Source organism: Cricetulus griseus, chromosome 9 (genome assembly GCF_003668045.3).
Source record: "Cricetulus griseus strain 17A/GY chromosome 9, alternate assembly CriGri-PICRH-1.0, whole genome shotgun sequence".
In the NCBI taxonomy this organism is placed as follows: Eukaryota; Metazoa; Chordata; class Mammalia; order Rodentia; family Cricetidae; genus Cricetulus; species Cricetulus griseus.
In genome coordinates, this window is record NC_048602.1 from 8,580,686 (window position 1) to 8,598,656 (window position 17,971).

A 17,971-nucleotide genomic window follows, 5' to 3' on the forward strand; every position below is an offset into this window, starting at 1 on the left:
CTCCACCCCACCCCAAAGGAGAGGATTGGAGGTCTTCAAGAACAAAGGTATTGGTGGTTGGGGGAGACTTTAAGGAGTGAGGCAGGGAAGGGGTTCTGGTGTCTTCTAGGGACCAAGGCAGAAAGGGGTGTGGGAGGGGTAGAGCTGGGAGTCCTCAGGGAGCTGCCTGGTCAAGGGCGTAGCCTGGATTCACAGAAGGGCAGAACTTGGGAGGGACAAGTTTTTGCAGATGGTCAGGCTGAAACAACCTTGGGAAAGGGCCTTGGGAAAGGACCATCTTTCTGGCAGGCTTGATGTGGGGGACAGAGATGGATGACACCTGGGGCGGGTGCGAGGTTGGTACTCCAATGCTACATTCTCTTTTCTTCGAGATTTGAGGTGTCCGGGGAGGAAGGGCTCACTATGTAGCCCAGGCTGGCCTGGAACTCAGGCTCTCCCTGCCTCACCCTAGGGAGTGCCACCGCGTCAACAGAATCTGGTCTCTTGCCTGGTAGGTGGGTGCATGGGGAACCATCAGTTCCATTAGCCAGACAGCTACATTCTAAAAGAACCCCCCTAGCGCGGAGCGAGGGGTGAGGCCTGCTAGCCTAAGTCCAGTTTGGAGGACCTGGACCGCCCTGAGCATCCATCTCGGTGGCAACCACTTTTGTCACTTGGGGCCTTGGCTCAAGAGAGATGCTGGCAGCTAGTACCTGATTCCTGAAATCATCCCACCTCTAGGAGAGACACCCCGCCGGCGCCACCCCGCCCGGCACCTGTCCATCTAGCTCCTCCCCTGTCGCGAACCGATTGGCCTCTCTCAGAGCGCTGGCAGCGCAGGGATCTGATTGGCGGGAAGTTTCACAGCCCCAGGCTTGCACCGTGGAGAAAGTGAGTCGGCCTCCGGCTGGGGCGGGGGAGGGGGCGGGGCTGGGGCCAGGCCGATCCGGACCCACTGGACGGACACACTGCCTCCCGGAGCCGCGGACTCTGCACCCGACAGGATGCGCCGGTCTGGCCTCGGTGGCCACCGCCCCCTCCTCCTCCTGCTGCTGCTCTCAGCCGCCACCTCTGCTAGCGGCCCCAGCCCCAGCCCCAGCCCCAGCCCCAGCTCTAGCCAGGCCGTCGAGGACACGGTGGTCCCGGGCCACCAGGCCGGGTAAGCCCACTGCAGACCCTTCTTCCTCGTGCACGCTGCCCCCAGTAAGTCTGGTGGTCCCGGAGGAGCAAGACCTTCAGATGTAGGAGACCACAAGGCAAATCCTTTGGGTAGGATGCTATAGCCAAAGCTTGGATCTATTAGGAGCGCCTATTGTGGAGGCGTTAAAATTCGAGAAGTGCCGAGAATTTGAAGGAGTCCCTCCAGGATGGTGGGATAGATGAGGCTCCAGCCAATTCCCGAATTTACTGGGGGTGGGGGGGTGAGAGACCCCATTTGTTACCACGGTAAGGTTTCCAGTTGTCTTAGGATGAGATGGGTGGGGCCCTTGAACTAGCCTGGAGCTCCCCAAGTTTCTTGAGTGCTCAAGAAAATAAGGTGCTGGAAGGCCGTGGTGAGAGCTAAAAGAAAAATTGCCGTGTTCTGGGGTTCTAGGGGCGCTGGATTAATTGAAAAGGACTTCTGGACTCTTCTAACGGGTTAGGAAGACGCGAGTGGGCCGCGGGCTGGGGGACTGGCGGAGCCTGCTTAGGGGATCCTCGGGTTTTGTGATGCTCTAGTTTGCTGAGGTCAGAGCTCCCCTGGATTGAATGAATAACGAATGGTTTGGTGGCGAGATCCAGGATGGTTTATTAACTTGAGGGTTACAGGTACCGGTCTCTTCTGCGGGCGACAGGATCGGAGGACAGGGTCTGCCTAGAACCCCGGCCCTGCCTGCGCCTGGCGGCCCTGCGCTCCGTTACAAAGGCCGCAGCGGGCTCCACTCCCGCGCCCGCCCGCCCGCCTCGCTCGCTCGGTCTCTGGGAATGCGTTTAGTAACCCGAGCCGCGCCGGGGGCGGGGCTGGGAAGGGGTTAACCTGGAAAAAAAGGGGGGAGGGATGGCGAGCGGATTGAGGGGTCTCGGAGGCTCCCCCGTGGCAGCCTGCTCACCCACTGAGCCTCACTCGCGTGGAACGGGTGCGAGCATTGGATTCCCTTTCTCAGCATCTTCCAGGGTTGTTCTCTCGGGGCCTGAACGGGCACCTTCCTTCCTCGCCCCCCTTTCACATGGGGATAATGGACTTGTCTGGGGGCGGTGGGGGGCTGGGATGCAACGCTGTGACCGTAGAGACCCTGTGGCTCGCAGACATGTCCAGCAAAGACCCTCTCCTCTCAGACACTGAGGCCCGAGGACCAGGAGATGCTGGTCCCAGGACGTTCAGCCTGCAAAGGCAGGATCCAGATAGAAGTCAGGCCTCAGGATTCCCAACCCTGCACTCCGGCATCCCCTTCCACCTCAGCACTGAGCTGGACCCACAGTCTATGCAGACGCCGCGGTGCACAGCCGCCGAGGTCTGTGTATGCGGCGACACCTACCGGCCAGGCTCAGGATGGCGACTGAGTAGCGACTCGCGACGACCTCGTAGTGGGCGGAGTTCTAGATCCTAGACAGTCCTGGCTTGGAGATGCCCTTAGAGACCTCCTTTGAATGTTTCTTAAGATCATTGTAACCCTGGCCTGGTGGCTTACGTATGCAACCTTAGCATTAGAGGGGATGGAGCAAGAGGATTGTCGTGAGTCTGAGGGCTGCCTGGGCTACACAGTACGTTCGAGACCAGCCAGGGGTACGGAGCATGACCTCTCTCCAAATAATGATAGTGAGTTCGAAGCCAACCAGAGCTACATAATGAGAATCTGTCTCGAATAGTGATGATTGATGATGATGAATTTCAAAAGATACATAGATGTAAAACTTTTTGTGGCCTTAACTGAAAGTCTAGGCCAGTTTGCCTCCTCTAGCTGCACAGGCATGCAGAGAAGTGCCTCGAGTTAGGTTACTTATCTGCTTGCAAGTCTCGTCTTGGTTTCTTCTCTGGGGTCCACCCCTGCCCTCCTTTGGGGAGTTTTGGGGTGCCAGCTGCCTGACAAGTTCCACCCTTCTATTTACAGTGTTGCTGCCTGTCGCTGCTGCCTAGGCCAGACACCTAGGAGGAGCCCTTGCACCAGAGGTAGGTTCTTACACGTGGGATACGGGTAGGGAGGGAATGAGGGGCCTCCTTCTCCGGCCTCATCCAAAACGAAGAGATGGATGCTATCGACTGAGGCTCGGCCTTCCTGATGCTCCCCTGAGTCCCTGATTGTCCCGGAAGCTTCTTGCAGGGTTCGCAACTGCCCACTTGACAGGTGCACAGGTCTCCAGGGGTGCCTGACCCCAACACCTCCAGTGCCCAGTCCCAGCCCTGAGGACAAGAGACGGGTGTCCCTCAACTGGCAGCCACTAAGGTAAGCATAAGGTCATCCACTCCCGGGTCCTCCACTCCCTCGGGGACATCGACCCTCTCCCAACACACATCCGCTGGTGTTTCACTCTCAGTCATTGTATTTCTATTTATTCTTTTCCTTGCCTAGCTTAATCATTGGTTCGTTGCCTCTTGATCTGTCCCCCCCCCTTTTTCTTTCCGTCCGTCTCATCTCTCTGTTCCTGTTATGTCCCTTTCGTTTCTAAGTCTCATTTCTCCTCTCCTCTCTCTCCATTCCTCTCTTTTCTTCTCTCTCTCTAGTCTATTCTCTGAAAGTATTTCTCTAAAGAACATCCAAGGCTTGCTCCCCATAAAAGGTCTGGGGGCAGTGTTGGGCTGAGGCATTCCTAGAAGTGCTTCTGGCTCAGGAGGCCCTTTCCGTGGGGGTGAGGGGACCAATTTAACAGCGGTGACAGCCTCTTCCGTCCCCTTCCACCCAGTTTGCAGGAGGCTCGAGCTCTGCTGAGGCAAAGGCGGCCCCGAGGGCCGTGGGCCCGGGCATTGCTGAAAAGGAGGCCCCCACATCGCGCCCCTGCCGGCCAGGCCCGGGGTAAGAACATCCGCCCTTCCTCCGCATAGGGGCCGGAGGGGGGTGGTTCCGGGCCAGATAAAGCCGTCTGGTTCCCACGGTGCTGCCGCCGCCAACCAGTCCCCCATTGTAGCTCAGTCCACCCCCCACTCCCCAGGACGCGGCCACCTCTAGGGACCCCCGCGTCCGACAGTAAGAGGTGAGCCAGGGACAGAACTAGACGCAGGCCAAAGGCGCTGACCCATCCGGGTGGAGCCGGGAAGCCAGGCGTCCGGGCTCCTGCGACTGAAGAGGGGGGCAACTCGCCCAGCAGAGAGCGAGGCTGAACCAGCCCAGACAACAAAAGCGATTGTGCGGGTTGGCGCCTGCCCGGGCACAGAATGCCCAGGATTGCGGGACGGCTGGGGGCCAAAGGCCTTCTTTCTCTCTTACATGCCAGAGCCTCCCTTGGCCCTGTTCTAGCTCTGTACCCCGGACTAGAACACTCTCTAGGCTCAGCCACCCTCAGAAGCCCCCTCCTGCTGTGTGTGGCCTTCAGCCCAGATGCATCCCCTCCTTCCTAAAGTTTTCCAGATGTGAGCCCCAGACCAGATGTGAGGACCCTCACCCACGGTCTGAACCCACCCCTTGCCTTCATTCATTCTGACCTCTTGTACCAGGTGTAGTAGATAGAGTCTTGGCCTGATGTTTCTTTCAGGTGTAACCCCCCCACCCACCCCCACCCCAGGAGCCTCCTGTCCAGAATCCAGCTCTTCTAATTCCTTTATGCGTCCGTCCTATGCACCGATCCTTCTCGTCACCCACAGATGTGCCATCTCGCTGCCCACACGGGCGATCCCTGTCGTCTATCTAGATGAAACCCATTTGCCCTGTGCCTAGTCAGAGGGCCAGGCTTTAGCTGGCTCCCCAAATGCGGCCCCCATTGCTCTGATGGATTTCCCCTGGATGGATTCCACTCTGTATGAGGGCAAACCCGCCCGCCCCCACCTGTTCTCTTCCCTGCTACTCCCCTGCGGGCCCCATCCACTTGTTGGAGCGCGGGTGGGAGCAGAGGGGGCGCCCTCCCCTTCCCCCTGCGAGTCTAGCGCCCAGCCTTCGCGCCTCTGGCTAAGCGCCCAGCCCCACGCGCCCCCGCGCGGCCGCCCGGGAGGGAGCGCGGGGGGGTGTTGCTGAGCGGGGGCGCGGCCGCCCTCCCCCGCGGGCGGGCGGCGGGCGGGCGAGCGGGCGGGTGCGGCCGGGCCCCTCGGGCGGCTGGGGCGGCGCGCGGTGGAGCGCAGCGCTGCAGCCATGGCGGGCGGCGCGCGGCTGCTCTGGGTGTCGCTATTGGTGCTGCTGGCGCATCTGGGGCCGCAGCCCGGGCTGGGCCGACCCCGAGAGCGTCTCCGCGTGCGCTTCACCCCCGCCGTGTGCGGCCTGCGTTGCATCCATGGGCCCACCGGCTCCCGCTGTACCCCGACCTGCGCGCCCCGCAACGCCACCAGCGTGGACAGCGGCGCGCCCGGCGGGGCGGCCCCGGGGGGACCCGGCTTCCGCGCCTGTGAGTGCGGGGTGGTGCTCCCGAGGGAGGAGTGCCCGGAGGGAGGACCCCCGGAGACAATGCCGTTGGCATCAGGAGCCCAGATTCCATGTCCAGACATGCTGGGGAGTTCGTGGGGTCTTTGAGGAAGGGGGCTCCGAATCCCTGGTTTGGGGAGTGGGTCCCTAGGGCTCTGATTTCAGGGGCAATGAGTGTTTTCGAGGACCTATGGTGTCCCACGTGAACGGCCTGGGACTGGCTTTCATCCTTTTCAGTCAAGGCGGGCATCTCAGAATTGAGGGACCTGGGAACTTTTGGGAAGGGGTCCAAATTCGGAGATTGCGCGTAGTGAGTTAGCAGGCATTGTTTCAGGGTCGCATGGGGGAATGTCTCAAGTTTCTGTTTCTGTGTCTCTTTGGGAGGGGGAGAATAGTCCGGTTTGGGATTGCCTGTGATGAAGGGGAGGGGGCTCAGAAAAGTCAGTGTCTTTCGGCAAGACCTGAATTACTGCAGTTCCACGTGCGACAGATATCCAGAAAGGAGGCCTGGGGAAAGGGCGCCCCCTGGGGGAGGTGGGGGACGAGCTTGCGCTTCAGCCACCTCTAGACAACGGGAGCACTTTGGGGGTTCAGGTGAGGTCGGGAGGGCGCGCCACCTGCTATCCCAGAGTGTGGGGGTTGGAATGGTTTTCTGGGGGGTCGGGCTTTACTTGCCTCCCACTCCTCACGCCCTCTGGAATGGGGAGTGGGGCCCCTGGCGCCGAGAACTCGCCCAGGCTGGCCCCCAGCCAGCCCAACCCGGCCGGCGTGAGCTCATCTCCCGCCTGAGCCCCCGCCCGCTACCACTCCCTCTCTCCGCCCCTTCCTCCCTCCTTCCTTCACTCCCTCCCAGCCCAGCCCCAACTCGCCCGTGCCAGGCGCCGTGCCCAGGCGGGTGCCAAGCCCCTGGAGGCACAAGGAGGGACATGTGAAGGCGGGCTGACCTCGGCAAGACCCTGATGTCCTTAGCTCCCTGTTCGTCCAACGGTGTGGGACGTGACGTTAGCTTAGCCCACCTAGCAGTAAACCCTTGGTATGGGCATCTGAGCTGGGATCGAGGAAGAGGGGGGCGGGGGGCTCCTGCGTTCAATCCAAGAGCAAGCAATGGAATGACTTCAGAGACTGAGAAATGCCCCTAACCTTGGTGGCTTCTGCCTACCAGAGACACTGCCATTTTTGCAATCTTGCTTCTCAGTTTGAGTCCTTCTTAAGCTCTGTCACTTCTAAAGAACCCCATTAAGGCACCTGGAGTCTAGACTTAACGCTCCCGACCGGGGATCCGGCTTTCTGACCACCGGATCCTAAGATCCTCTTAACCCGGGGTCAAACACTCAGACAAGTTCCTTCTCCGTCTTTGGAGGTATTCCTCCTAGCTGCGCCCCTCCCTGGAGAACTATAGTATTGTGACCCAAAGGCTTCCCTCTCCCCAGAAACCCTCAAGCACAAGCCCTAAGTGGAGATAGCTCTCCCCCTCCAGCTCCAGCCCCCCCCCCCGTTCTCTTCAGTTTTTCTAATGTAGATTCTCGGTTCCTCTAAAGTTCTGTCCCACCCCACTCCCTGGGAACTTTGTACTACTACCTATCTTCAGAGAAACCCAGAACTGGTCTCAATCAATGGATCCTCCCAAGAACACTCCAGAAACTGCGCTTTTTAAAATCACAGCCACTAATCAAGACGCGGGATAACCAGGCCCTTAGCTAGGAAGGAGTGAGACTTTCACAGAATCCTAAGGTCCTAGCAACTCGAGATTCTAAATGTGCTGGAAACTTCCAGACTCCGCTTCTCCTTGTCCTCAGCACCCTCACATGGGCCACACCCCCGCCTCCAGAAAATACTAGTCCTGTTTTCTAGGCAACTCTCCGAAAGGACTTGAAAGACTCTTAGCTGAGAGGCTAGATTGGCTCCGAGCAAGCTGCTCCCTGCCTTCTAGAAATCGTGGTCATCTTTGAACCCCTGAGTACTGCCTCCTCTCTCGCTCATACCTTCCAAGGACGCCTGTCCCCTGACTCGTCTAAATTGAGGTCGTGCCTCCCCCACCCCACCCCCCGTGATTTCTTTTGTACAGTTGGGACTCAGAAAATCACACACACACACACACACACACACACACACACACACACACACACACACACCTCCCCGGACAGCCCGGGCTGTCTGCTCCCTCCTTCCCCTGAGCGCAGCTGTCTCCAGCTGTTTTCGGCAGCCCCAGGGGAGGAAGGGGGGGTGCCCTCGAAAGACACGTCCGGCCTCCTTTGGCTCAGCAGTCCGGGGCTCCCCAAGGGTCCGGAATGCGGGGACGACGCCCTGCCCCCGCTGCACCCCTTTCTTTGTTTACACCGCCGCACAGCTGGCAGTGCCCCGCCCAGAGGTGGCCTGGGGCCCAGAGAGGGCGCGCAGAGGGGAGTAGATGCTCGTCCCCGCTAGCTGCCCCGCCCGGTGCTACCGAAGGCGGGAGGGAAGACTAAAACTGCTAGCTGCAGTCTGGAGGAGTAGGCGGGACTAGCTCTCCTAGCTCTCCCAGGAGTAGGAGGGTCGGGAGTCAGGACAAATTAGAGGAAGGAAAGTGGGCAGGCGGGACTAACGCTGCCAGGTGTCTGGGAGCTCAGGATCTCAGGTAGAAGGCCATGTGGGCGGGACTAGAAAGGAGAGCCTGGCCAAAGAGAAAAGCTGGGATGTCTTGGATTCCAGCTAACGAGGCCGAAAGGGGGAAAGTGTTGGGTTGGGCAAAGAGAGCTATGGTGGGGCAGAGGTGACCCAGTGGGCGTGGATAGCACAGTCTACGCCGAACTCCGCCAGAAAATGGGAAAGCCAATGAAGGGGGCTGGAGGGGGCGGCCCTGAGTGAGCCCACTTAGTAGGCGGGCCTATGTAGTAGATAGCTTCGCAACTTGACCCAACCGATATAGTCAGATAAGTCGGCCAGATTTGGACAGTGGCCACAAGACAACTAAAATAAAAACCTGGTGCGGTGGTGGCACACTGCTATAATCGGAGTTGTGAATCAGAGGCAGGAGGATTAGTTTAAGCATCGGTTATATATTGAGTTTTCAAGGCTAGCCTGGGCTACACTAGCCCTTACCTCAAAACACAAAAGCAAATAAACGAAAAAGATACCTAAGGTCTCAGATAGAAGAAGGCCTCGCGTTATAGCGCTGGGGATGGAGCTAGCTTGGGTTCATCTGAATGACACACGGCTGTCTGCTAGGCATAGTACTGATTTTTTTTGTGTGTCTTTGCTTTCTTCACAGACCTATGTCCCTTGATCTGTCACAACGGCGGTGTGTGTGTGAAGCCTGACCGCTGCCTCTGCCCCCCGGATTTCGCTGGCAAATTCTGCCAGTTGCATTCCTCCGGGGCCCGGCCCCCAGCCCCAGCCATGCCGGGCCTTACCCGCTCCGTGTACACCATGCCACTAGCCAACCATCGCGATGACGAACATGGTGAGGAGAATTTAGCCAAAGGGCCTCTGATCGCCTTTCACTTGAAGAACCAGACCATTCTCTGACCAAGTTTGTTGACTTCTCTGCTACCCTCCCAAGCCCGTTTGGTGGCTTCCACCTCTAATCCCACCACTGGGGATACAGAGGCGGGGGGAGGGGGTGTCATTGACAATTGCAAGCCAGATTGCATTACCACCCTCCACACAAAGAAACTCACCCAAACCTCAAGTTTATACTCTTGACCGCCTCAGCTCACCCCTCCGGTCTCCTCCCTGCAAGGCAGAACTCGGGGGATACATGGCCCTTTGTCCGTCTTGCCTCTGCTCAGGTGTAGCATCGATGGTGAGCGTGCACGTGGAGCACCCCCAGGAGGCCTCCGTAGTGGTGCACCAGGTGGAGCGTGTGTCGGGCCCCTGGGAAGAGGCGAACCCTGAAGCCCTAGCCAGGGCTGAAGCCGCAGCACGGGCCGAGGCGGCGGCGCCCTACACAGTGCTGGCCCAGAGCGCGCCACGCGAGGACGGCTACTCAGACGCCTCGGGCTTCGGTTACTGTTTCAGGGAATTGCGCGGAAGCGAAGTGAGACCAGGCCCGCGGGCTGGGGGATCCCCCTAAAGCATCCCACCGCGCGGGGGCGCGCTCACGCATCACTTCTCCAACAGTGTGCGTCGCCGCTGCCCGGGCTCCGGACTCAGGAAGTATGCTGCCGAGGGGAGGGCTTGGCCTGGGGTGTTCATGATTGTCAGCCGTGCTCGGAACACCTGGGTAAGCCCCAGGTCGTCCCCAAACCTCGCCTCTCCTCCTCCGGGCACAGATAAACCTCAGCCACGAATTCTAGTTATACCCACCTTGTGACAGGGGTCATTTCTATTTTAGATTTTTTTCCCCCTCTTAGCGTTGAGTCCATTGACTCTATTTTCTCATTTTGGTCACACTTCTCAATCGACTTTTGTGCCTTGGTGTCATCCATGCGTTTCTAGATCTCCGGGAGTTAGCTACTAAGCTGCCCAAAGGAAGCCGATTTGGTACTCAAACCACACCGCGCTCCTTTTAGCCCTCCCCACTTACTCTTTCCTCAGAACTGCTTGGTTGTCTCTCTGCCAACCTGTCCCTGCCCCCGACCCCTCCTTTCTCCACAGGGAACTCCAACCGAGTGAATGGCCCAAATGGACCTTGTCCAACCGGCTTCGAGAGGGTTAATGGGTCCTGCGTAGGTAAGCCGCCACGGCGGGGGACCGGGCTTGTCTTGCAAGGCGGGGCAGCCAGGGAGCTCGTCCCTGGACTGGCCCAAAACTTCCTTCATTCTTGCAGATGTGGATGAGTGCGCCACAGGTGGGCGTTGCCAACACGGGGAGTGTGCCAACACTCGTGGCGGGTACACGTGTGTGTGTCCGGACGGTTTCCTGCTGGACTCTTCACGCAGCAGCTGCATCTGTGAGCCGCCGGGAGGGGCTTTCTGCAGCTGGCTCTCAAACCGCTGCTGACCTTAGACCAGACCCCAGAGTGCTCATGGACCTCAATTCCCTCAGATACACAAGCCCTTCAAGGCCCCCTCAGATTTATCCTGAACCTTAGAGAGGTCTCTGTGATGATTTCAGAAGCCACCCCCTCCCCCCAGAACTCTTACATCCAAGCCCCTCAGAATCTTGAGTTCCTTTAAGACCTCCAAATTCTCTCAAACCCTTGACCGACCTCCAGACAGCCTTCTGATTCTGACATTTGGCTTCTCATTCATGCCCTGCTTCAAGCCCTGGGCACCCTCAGCTGTTTTACAGACCTCTCTCCCAGACTCCCCTAAATGCCCCTTGCACCCACCCACTAAATCTTCCCTGAGACCATTCCCCCTATCCCCCCTCCCAGAACCACTGAACTCCTCACCCGCCCTGAGGAATTTCTTCCCATCCCCCCCCCCAGCCCAACACGTGATCTCGGAGGCAAAGGGGCCCTGCTACCGAGTGCTCCATGATGGCGGATGCTCGCTGCCCATTCTTCGAAACATTACCAAACAGATCTGCTGCTGTAGCCGTGTGGGCAAAGCTTGGGGACGTGGCTGCCAGCTCTGCCCACCTTATGGTTCAGGTGAGCTAGTCCTCCCGACCCATCCCTTCCTACACGCAGACTCTGTATTGCGGTCGGTCTCTAAGGCCCAGGGGCTCCAAACCTGGCTTTACCTTGGTTACACTTGGCAACCTCTGACCACTTACTTCATCAACCTAGACTCAGCCCTGGGCTTCACCTCTGTGGTTAGCCACACCCACTCCTGGGCTATATAACCTTCAAATTAGGCTCACGAGAACTCTGCCACCATCCCAAATGAGGAAATCTCCATGGCTCTGCCATTGGCTTCGGGAACGTCTTACTCTTTGGCCAGTACACTACTCCATCCAGCATAGAAACCAGACTCCTGACGCTATCTCAGGTCAAGCTTTGTTCCCAGCCAAGGCCTGCCCCAAAGAGCTCATTCTGTCTCCTTCCCTGACACCCCCTTGCTTTGTTCCCAGAGGGTTTTCGGGAGATCTGCCCAGCTGGCCCCGGCTACCACTATTCAGCCTCCGACCTCCGCTACAACACCAGACCACTGAGCCCGGATCCACCACCGCGAGTACCCTTCACTCAACCGCGCGTACCCCCAGCCACTGCTAGGCCACCCACAGGTGAGCTGCACCCTGGAATGGAAGGGATATCATTTTCCTGGTGCTGCCCGAGGTCCGTAGGAGGGGAGGGGTAAGAGCACCTAAATTTAGATCCCCAAACAAATCTTCTTTCTTCAGCAGGCTTTCTGCCCACTCGGCCTCGCCCTGAACCCCGGCCACGGCCCGAACCCCGGCCACGGCCTGAACCTCGACCGGGGCCTGAATCTCAGCCTCGGCCTGAACCTCAGCCTCGGCCTGAACCCCAGCCTCGGCCTGAACCCCAGCCTCGACCTGAACCCCAGCCTGTTCCTGAATTTCCCCTGCCCAGCATCCCTGCTTGGACTGGTCCAGAGAGTCCCGAATCAGGTGCGGTGAGAATCTGAGGGTGGTAGCCAAGATACCGTGGGGCAAGGCTTCAGAGTGAAGGTGTTGGGAAACGAGGAAAGGTGAAAGACACGAGGATGGGTGGGGAGACGGAAGAATTTGAAGGTTTGGGTAGTGGCTCCCTCAGGTACTAGGGTCACAGTTTAGGAGCAGTTCAATCTTGAGACACCATTTCGTATCGTGTAAAGCGGGCATTGTGAGGGGTTTCAAGAAGATAGCTCTCAAGTACAGGATATGTGAATGTCACTGTGGGCAGATTCAGGCAGATCGGATGACACCCTCGAAGGGTAAATGACAGCATGGTTCTCCAAGATCACACTTGGTGGTGGGGGCCACTCATCAAGTCACCTTAAAGGAACAAAGGGCACTGTTCTGGGGTGGAAAAGACAATTGGTTCAGAGTTATGGGAACCTGGCTGGCTGGCTTCCCCAGGTCCCTCCTCTAGCGTGTGCCAGCGCAACCCCCAGGTTTGTGGTCCTGGACGCTGCGTCCCCCGGCCCAGTGGCTACACCTGTGCGTGCGACCCAGGTTTCCGGCTCAACCCCCAGGGCACTCGCTGCGTAGGTGAGCTGGGCAGAGGGGGTTCAGTGAAGCCGGGGCTGGGGTGGAGAGGCCTTTGCCTGGCCACCACTGTAACTAGCCTGCTTCGCGCCCCCAGACGTAGATGAATGCCGCCGCGTGCCTATGCCCTGTGCTCCCGGGCGCTGCGAGAACACACCAGGCAGCTTTCGCTGCGTGTGCGGCCCGGGCTTCCGAGCAGGCCCGCGGGCTACAGAGTGCCTGGGTGAGAATCCCGCCCCGCCCGGCCCCAGGCTCCACCCCTGCTTGGGTCTTGGCTCGGTTCTCTCTGCAGAACCACTCACTCCTGCTCCTTCGCCCCCGCCTCCCCACGCCGGTCCAGCTCCTGCCCTGCCCTGCCCACCGCACTAAGATCAGCTCGGCTCCACCCCTGCTCTGCACCTAACCTGGCCCTTCCTTTGCCTGTGGCCCAGCTTTTGTCCAAATCCTGTCCAAGCTCTGCTCTCACTAGCTCCGCCCTCCCTATCCTCGACTAGCTCCCGCCCCCAGGCCCCGTCTGAGTTCTGCAATTTCTGTGCAGTTGAATCTTGACTCCACCCCCAGCTCTCACCTCAAACTGCCAGTTTGTGCTCTGGTCTGTCCCTGCCTTCCTTTTCTTCCTTTGGGCCACAAAGATTCCTTTCCTGCCCCTGTCCTTTCCCAGGTCCTGTCCTCTCCAAATGTGTCCCCTCCCAGGATCTGGCTCTCAGCTGGGGTCCTTCTTGTACTAACCTCCGGGCTCCATCTCCGCCTTGGCTCTAAGCCTACCCACTCTGGCCCCGCCTACCTCCTTAGCTCCGCCCCAGACTAGCTTCGGTCCTAATTTCGCCCCGCCCTCGTCCTGCCCCCGGCTGCTCCTCCCTCTGCCTCTCATCTTCGTCCCAGGGACTCAGGGACTGAGTGTGTGTCTGCTGGGTTCTGCCCACAGATGTGGACGAGTGCCAGCGCGTGCCGCCGCCGTGTGACCGCGGGCGCTGCGAGAACAAGCCAGGCAGTTTCCTCTGTGTGTGTCCCGCCGGGTACCAGGCTGCACCACACGGAGCCAGCTGCCAGGGTGAGGGGTCTAGGAGGGGACAGAAAGAAAGAGGGTGTAAGGTGAGGGGTGGATAGGTAGCGATGAGGTCGGAGACACTGAGCAATGGGGCAAAGGGTGGCTTACTGATGGGGGACGCAGACCAGGGTGGAAAGGCCAAGTGATGGGAAGCAGAAGGGCTGGGTCATGGAGGATGGAGAAGGGACGGAGTAGCTGGAAAAGATGGCTGAGTTATGGAAGACAGATGTAGCTCAGTTCATGGGGACCAGCCAGGTAGAGTTCCAGGAGCCAATCCACCCTCCTGGATTGGTGGAGGGTGGAGAGTCGAGTGCTGGAAGACAGGAAGGAGGAATAAGAGAGGGTGGAAAGACGAGATAAGGGAGCTCAGACAGAGTGTAGCATGGTGTGTGTGGGGGGGGCGTGAATCACACCAGAGGACCCCCCCCCCCGGTGTTGCCTGCAGACGTGGATGAATGCACCCAGAGCCCAGGCCTCTGCGGCCGCGGGGTCTGCGAAAACCTGCCCGGCTCTTTCCGCTGTGTTTGCCCTGCTGGCTTCCGTGGCTCGACGTGTGAGGAAGATGTGGACGAGTGTGCCCAGCAGCCTCCGCCCTGTGGGCCAGGCCGCTGCGACAACACTGCGGGCTCATTCCACTGTGCCTGCCCAGCTGGCTTCCGCTCCCGAGGACCGGGGGCCCCCTGCCAAGGTGAGGGTGCTGAGCCCAAGCCTGCAGCACCATGGCGTGGCTTGGTGTGGGGATGGAGAGAGACATTACTTGGGAGTAGAGAGGCCTTAGGATGGCTCTGTGACAGAGGTCAGGAGAGCAGAATATTGAGAAAGCCAGATCTGGCTGAATTCTCTCTCCTTTCCTTTCTTCCTGAGAGAGCTCCTTCCTACTCTTCCACACGTAATGGCCTTGAACTCATGACCCTCCCTGCCTCTGCCTCTTGAGTGCTGATATTAAGGGTATCCACCTATAATTAATGCCTGACCCTCTTCCCGTTTTAATTTTTTTTAAGATTTATTTATTATATAGTGTTCTGCCTGCATGTATGCCTGCAGGCCAGAAGAGGGCACCAGATCTCGTTATGGATGGTTGTGAGCCACCATGTGGTTGCTGGGAATTGAACTCAGGACCTCTGGAAGAGCAGCCAGTGCTCTTAACCACCCAGCCATCTCTCCAGCCACCGTTTAAAATATTTTTAAAACAGCATTTATTTACTTGTTTATTTAATGCAGGGGAAGGGTGTGAGAGGGTGATGGACCGGTGCCACTGTAGGAGGGTGGACCTCAGAGGACAACTTACTGGAGTCAGTGCTCTCCCTCCACCATGTGGGTCCCGGGGATCAAACTCTGGACGACAGGCTTAACGGAGGTGCCTTTTGTGCCGAGCCATCTGTCCACCCTGATTTGATTGATATTTTAATATTTGGGGAACCTTGAAGCAGAGATAACAGTGGCAGTGCCTCGGTCTTACTGAAAGACTAAAATGGGAGACAGCCCTGGAAGACCCGGATGGCTGGGTCAGGCGTAGAATGCTGGCTAACATGGCTTCCTATCTGTAGCCCCAGCCCTTGGGAGGCTGAGGCAGGAGGATTGATGTGAGTTTAAGGCCAGTCTGGGCTACAATGTGAGATCTTGTCTCAAATAAACCCAAGCTGGAATGTTGGGGTACGTGGGGATGGCAGTAGGGAGGAGCCCAGGCCTCTTCCTTGGCTTGACTGGCATCTCCTGCCCAGATGTGGACGAGTGTGCCCGGAGCCCCTCGCCCTGCGCCTATGGCCGCTGTGAAAACACAGAAGGAAGCTTCCAGTGTGTCTGCCCTACAGGCTTCCAAGCCAACACTGCCGGCTCCGAGTGCGAGGGTGAGGCCGGGGAGGGAGGGAGGGGTGTGGACGGGTGAGGAGGCCTGGAGCCACTTCCTCAAGGCCGCTCTTCCCGCCCGCCGCTTCTCAGATGTGGACGAGTGTGAGAACCACCTGGCGTGTCCTGGGCAGGAGTGTGTGAACTCACCCGGCTCCTTCCAGTGCCGGCCTTGCCCTGCGGGCCACCACCTGCACCGCGGCAGATGCACTGGTGAGATCAGGCCCAGCTGGGACCTGGGACCTGTGTCTTAACCCTGACCGCCCAGATTTTTGACCCTTGACCTAGTCTGTGACCCCAACTTGACCCATAACTTGAGACCTGGACCTCAGTCCCTTTACATGGGAGTCTGACTCTGACGCTGTGTCCCCCTCACCTGCAGTGCCTGACGCAACCACACTCTTGACCCTTGACTATAGGGTGACTCTTGACTATAGATGACAACCCCTGACTTCGACTCTTAGCAATAATACATTTCTGGACCCTCAGCGTCTCCTGGCCCTAAATGTGACCCATGACCCTAAGTTTGACTCTGTCATTTGATCCTAATGAGAAAACCTACAGTCTTGATCGTTTTACTCTATCTTACTCTTTGTCCACACCCCTTCTCAGAACCTCTTCCCTGGAACTTATTCGGTTGCCTGACCCTTGACCCTGACACTCACCCCTGACAGCAGGCAGGATTCTGGACTCTGGCTGTAACCTCTAACTCCAGCTTACTGTGATGCATTTATTTCAGCAGAATCTTATCCAATAATACCCTAATTCATCCCTTACCTTAGTTAATTTCTGATCCCCTGTGCCAATCTAGAGCCCCTTTCCCCGACCCCAGGATCCCAGTAGAGGGACTCTTAGAAACCCAGATCCAGCCTGGCGTTGGTGGCACACGCCTTTAATTCCCAGCACTTGGGAGGCAGAGGCAGGCGGATCTCTGTGAGTTCCAGGCCAGTCTAGTCTCCAGAGCGAGTGCCAGGACAGGCTCCAAAGCTTCACAGAGAAACCCTGTCTCGAAAAACAAAAAAACACAAACAATCAAACAGAAAAAGAAACCCAGATCCATCGGACGTCTAATTCCAGCACGCTCATCTGTCCTCCATTCAAGACCCTTTCCCATGATTTTCACTAACCCCTTTGCTCTGGTGTACCCCTCTGAGCCCCTCAACCACTCTCACAGATGTGGACGAATGCAGTTCGGGCACCCCGTGTGGTCTCCACGGCCAGTGCACCAACACCGAAGGCTCTTTCCGCTGTAGCTGTGCTCCAGGTTACCGGGCGCCATCTGGTCGACCTGGGCCTTGTGCAGGTGAGACAGCTAGCTCGCCAGAGTCAGGCCAGGATTCTTGGGCAAAGCCTATTTAGAGATGTAAAGTGGATTAAGAAAGGAGTTTTCAAAATAACTTAGTCTTCAAAGTTTCGACTTGGATGGTGGGGTTACGTTATATTCAGGGCTTGCATTGGGGAGCCAACAGTCCAACCCTGACACTTGTGTGCCCTAGACATAAATGAGTGTCTGGAAGGCGACTTCTGCTTCCCCCACGGAGAGTGCCTCAACACAGATGGCTCCTTTGCCTGTACTTGCGCCCCTGGCTACCGGCCCGGACCACGCGGAGCTTCTTGTCTGGGTCAGTCCCCAGGCTGTATCTGAGCATGGAAAGGGTGGGCTTACAGCAGGGACAAGGGGAAGGAGGGCGAAAGGGGACTCTGAATTTTTGGGGGGTTTGGGCAATCTACATGGATCACGGGAGGCCTGGAGGTGGCAACCATGAAGGAGTAGGATATGTCAGGAAAAGTTGGAGTCCGACATCTGGGTAGTGATTAGAAGGACCTCTGACCGGAGGCAGGGCTTACAAAAAAAGAAAAAAAAGTAAGGCCTAAAGCAGATTGGGTGAGGCCTTCCTTTGATGGCTTTGGAGCTTGGAGGGTCAGTCGGGATGGGGGAATTGGAGGGGTGTGGCCTGGAATATTCAGCAGAGCAGAATGTGGCCCTGGGTTTCGAATGCTCTGTCCTGCAGATGTGGACGAGTGCAGCGAGGAGGACCTTTGCCAGAGCGGCATCTGCACCAACACGGACGGCTCCTTCGAGTGCCTCTGTCCTCCTGGACACCGCGCTGGCCCAGATCTTGCCTCTTGCCTTGGTGAGAGCGCCCCCCCCCCCACTCCGCTGCCTCCCTGCTTCTCCTGACTTCCGGTCTCTCCTCCCACCCTTTCCTTTCTTCCCATCACCTCTGCTTCTCCCTCCTGACTCTCCTGCTCCCTCTTTGTCTCCCTTCTGTCTTCAGACATTGACGAATGTCGTGAACGGGGCCCTGCCCTGTGTGGGTCTCAGCGCTGTGAAAACTCCCCCGGCTCCTACCGCTGTGTGCGGGACTGCGATCCTGGCTACCACGCTGGCCCTGAGGGCACCTGTGATGGTAAGACAGATTCTCCCCAAATCTGTGACAGGTTGCTGTCGTCTGCACCCCTGGAAACCAGAGGAGAGGTACCCTGCTTCAAAAACCTAGGAGAGTCCTTCGGCTAACACTTCCTTTCTCCCAGCACTGTTTTTCTGGTGGAAAATAGCCAC

At 58.1% G+C, this 17,971-nt stretch overlaps 1 protein-coding gene across 4 annotated transcripts in view; it reads left to right on the forward strand.

The window, feature by feature from the left end:
* Window positions 1-983: 983 nt before the first annotated feature.
* Ltbp4 (latent transforming growth factor beta binding protein 4) overlaps window positions 984-17,971 on the forward strand; it is a 35,021-nt gene continuing 18,033 nt past the window's right edge. Inside the window, exons 1-23 of one of the 4 annotated variants that reach the window (XM_035449406.1) lie at window positions 984-1,138; window positions 3,069-3,127; window positions 3,269-3,401; window positions 3,859-3,968; window positions 8,749-8,940; window positions 9,269-9,516; window positions 9,600-9,702; window positions 10,077-10,151; window positions 10,249-10,371; window positions 10,852-11,016; window positions 11,439-11,591; window positions 11,712-11,745; window positions 11,848-11,936; window positions 12,387-12,518; window positions 12,613-12,738; window positions 13,441-13,566; window positions 14,009-14,251; window positions 15,285-15,410; window positions 15,502-15,621; window positions 16,583-16,711; window positions 16,905-17,030; window positions 17,421-17,543; window positions 17,688-17,819. In XM_035449406.1, the coding sequence (XP_035305297.1) occupies window positions 984-1,138; window positions 3,069-3,127; window positions 3,269-3,401; window positions 3,859-3,968; window positions 8,749-8,940; window positions 9,269-9,516; window positions 9,600-9,702; window positions 10,077-10,151; window positions 10,249-10,371; window positions 10,852-11,016; window positions 11,439-11,591; window positions 11,712-11,745; window positions 11,848-11,936; window positions 12,387-12,518; window positions 12,613-12,738; window positions 13,441-13,566; window positions 14,009-14,251; window positions 15,285-15,410; window positions 15,502-15,621; window positions 16,583-16,711; window positions 16,905-17,030; window positions 17,421-17,543; window positions 17,688-17,819 (3,022 nt within the window). Of the gene's footprint in view, window positions 1,139-3,068; window positions 3,128-3,268; window positions 3,402-3,858; window positions 3,969-5,234; window positions 5,485-8,748; window positions 8,941-9,268; window positions 9,517-9,599; window positions 9,703-10,076; window positions 10,152-10,248; window positions 10,372-10,851; window positions 11,017-11,438; window positions 11,592-11,711; window positions 11,937-12,386; window positions 12,519-12,612; window positions 12,739-13,440; window positions 13,567-14,008; window positions 14,252-15,284; window positions 15,411-15,501; window positions 15,622-16,582; window positions 16,712-16,904; window positions 17,031-17,420; window positions 17,544-17,687; window positions 17,820-17,971 lie in introns of those variants that run through there. The other 3 variants (XM_035449405.1, XM_035449408.1, XM_027430435.2) reach the window with 3 other exon arrangements.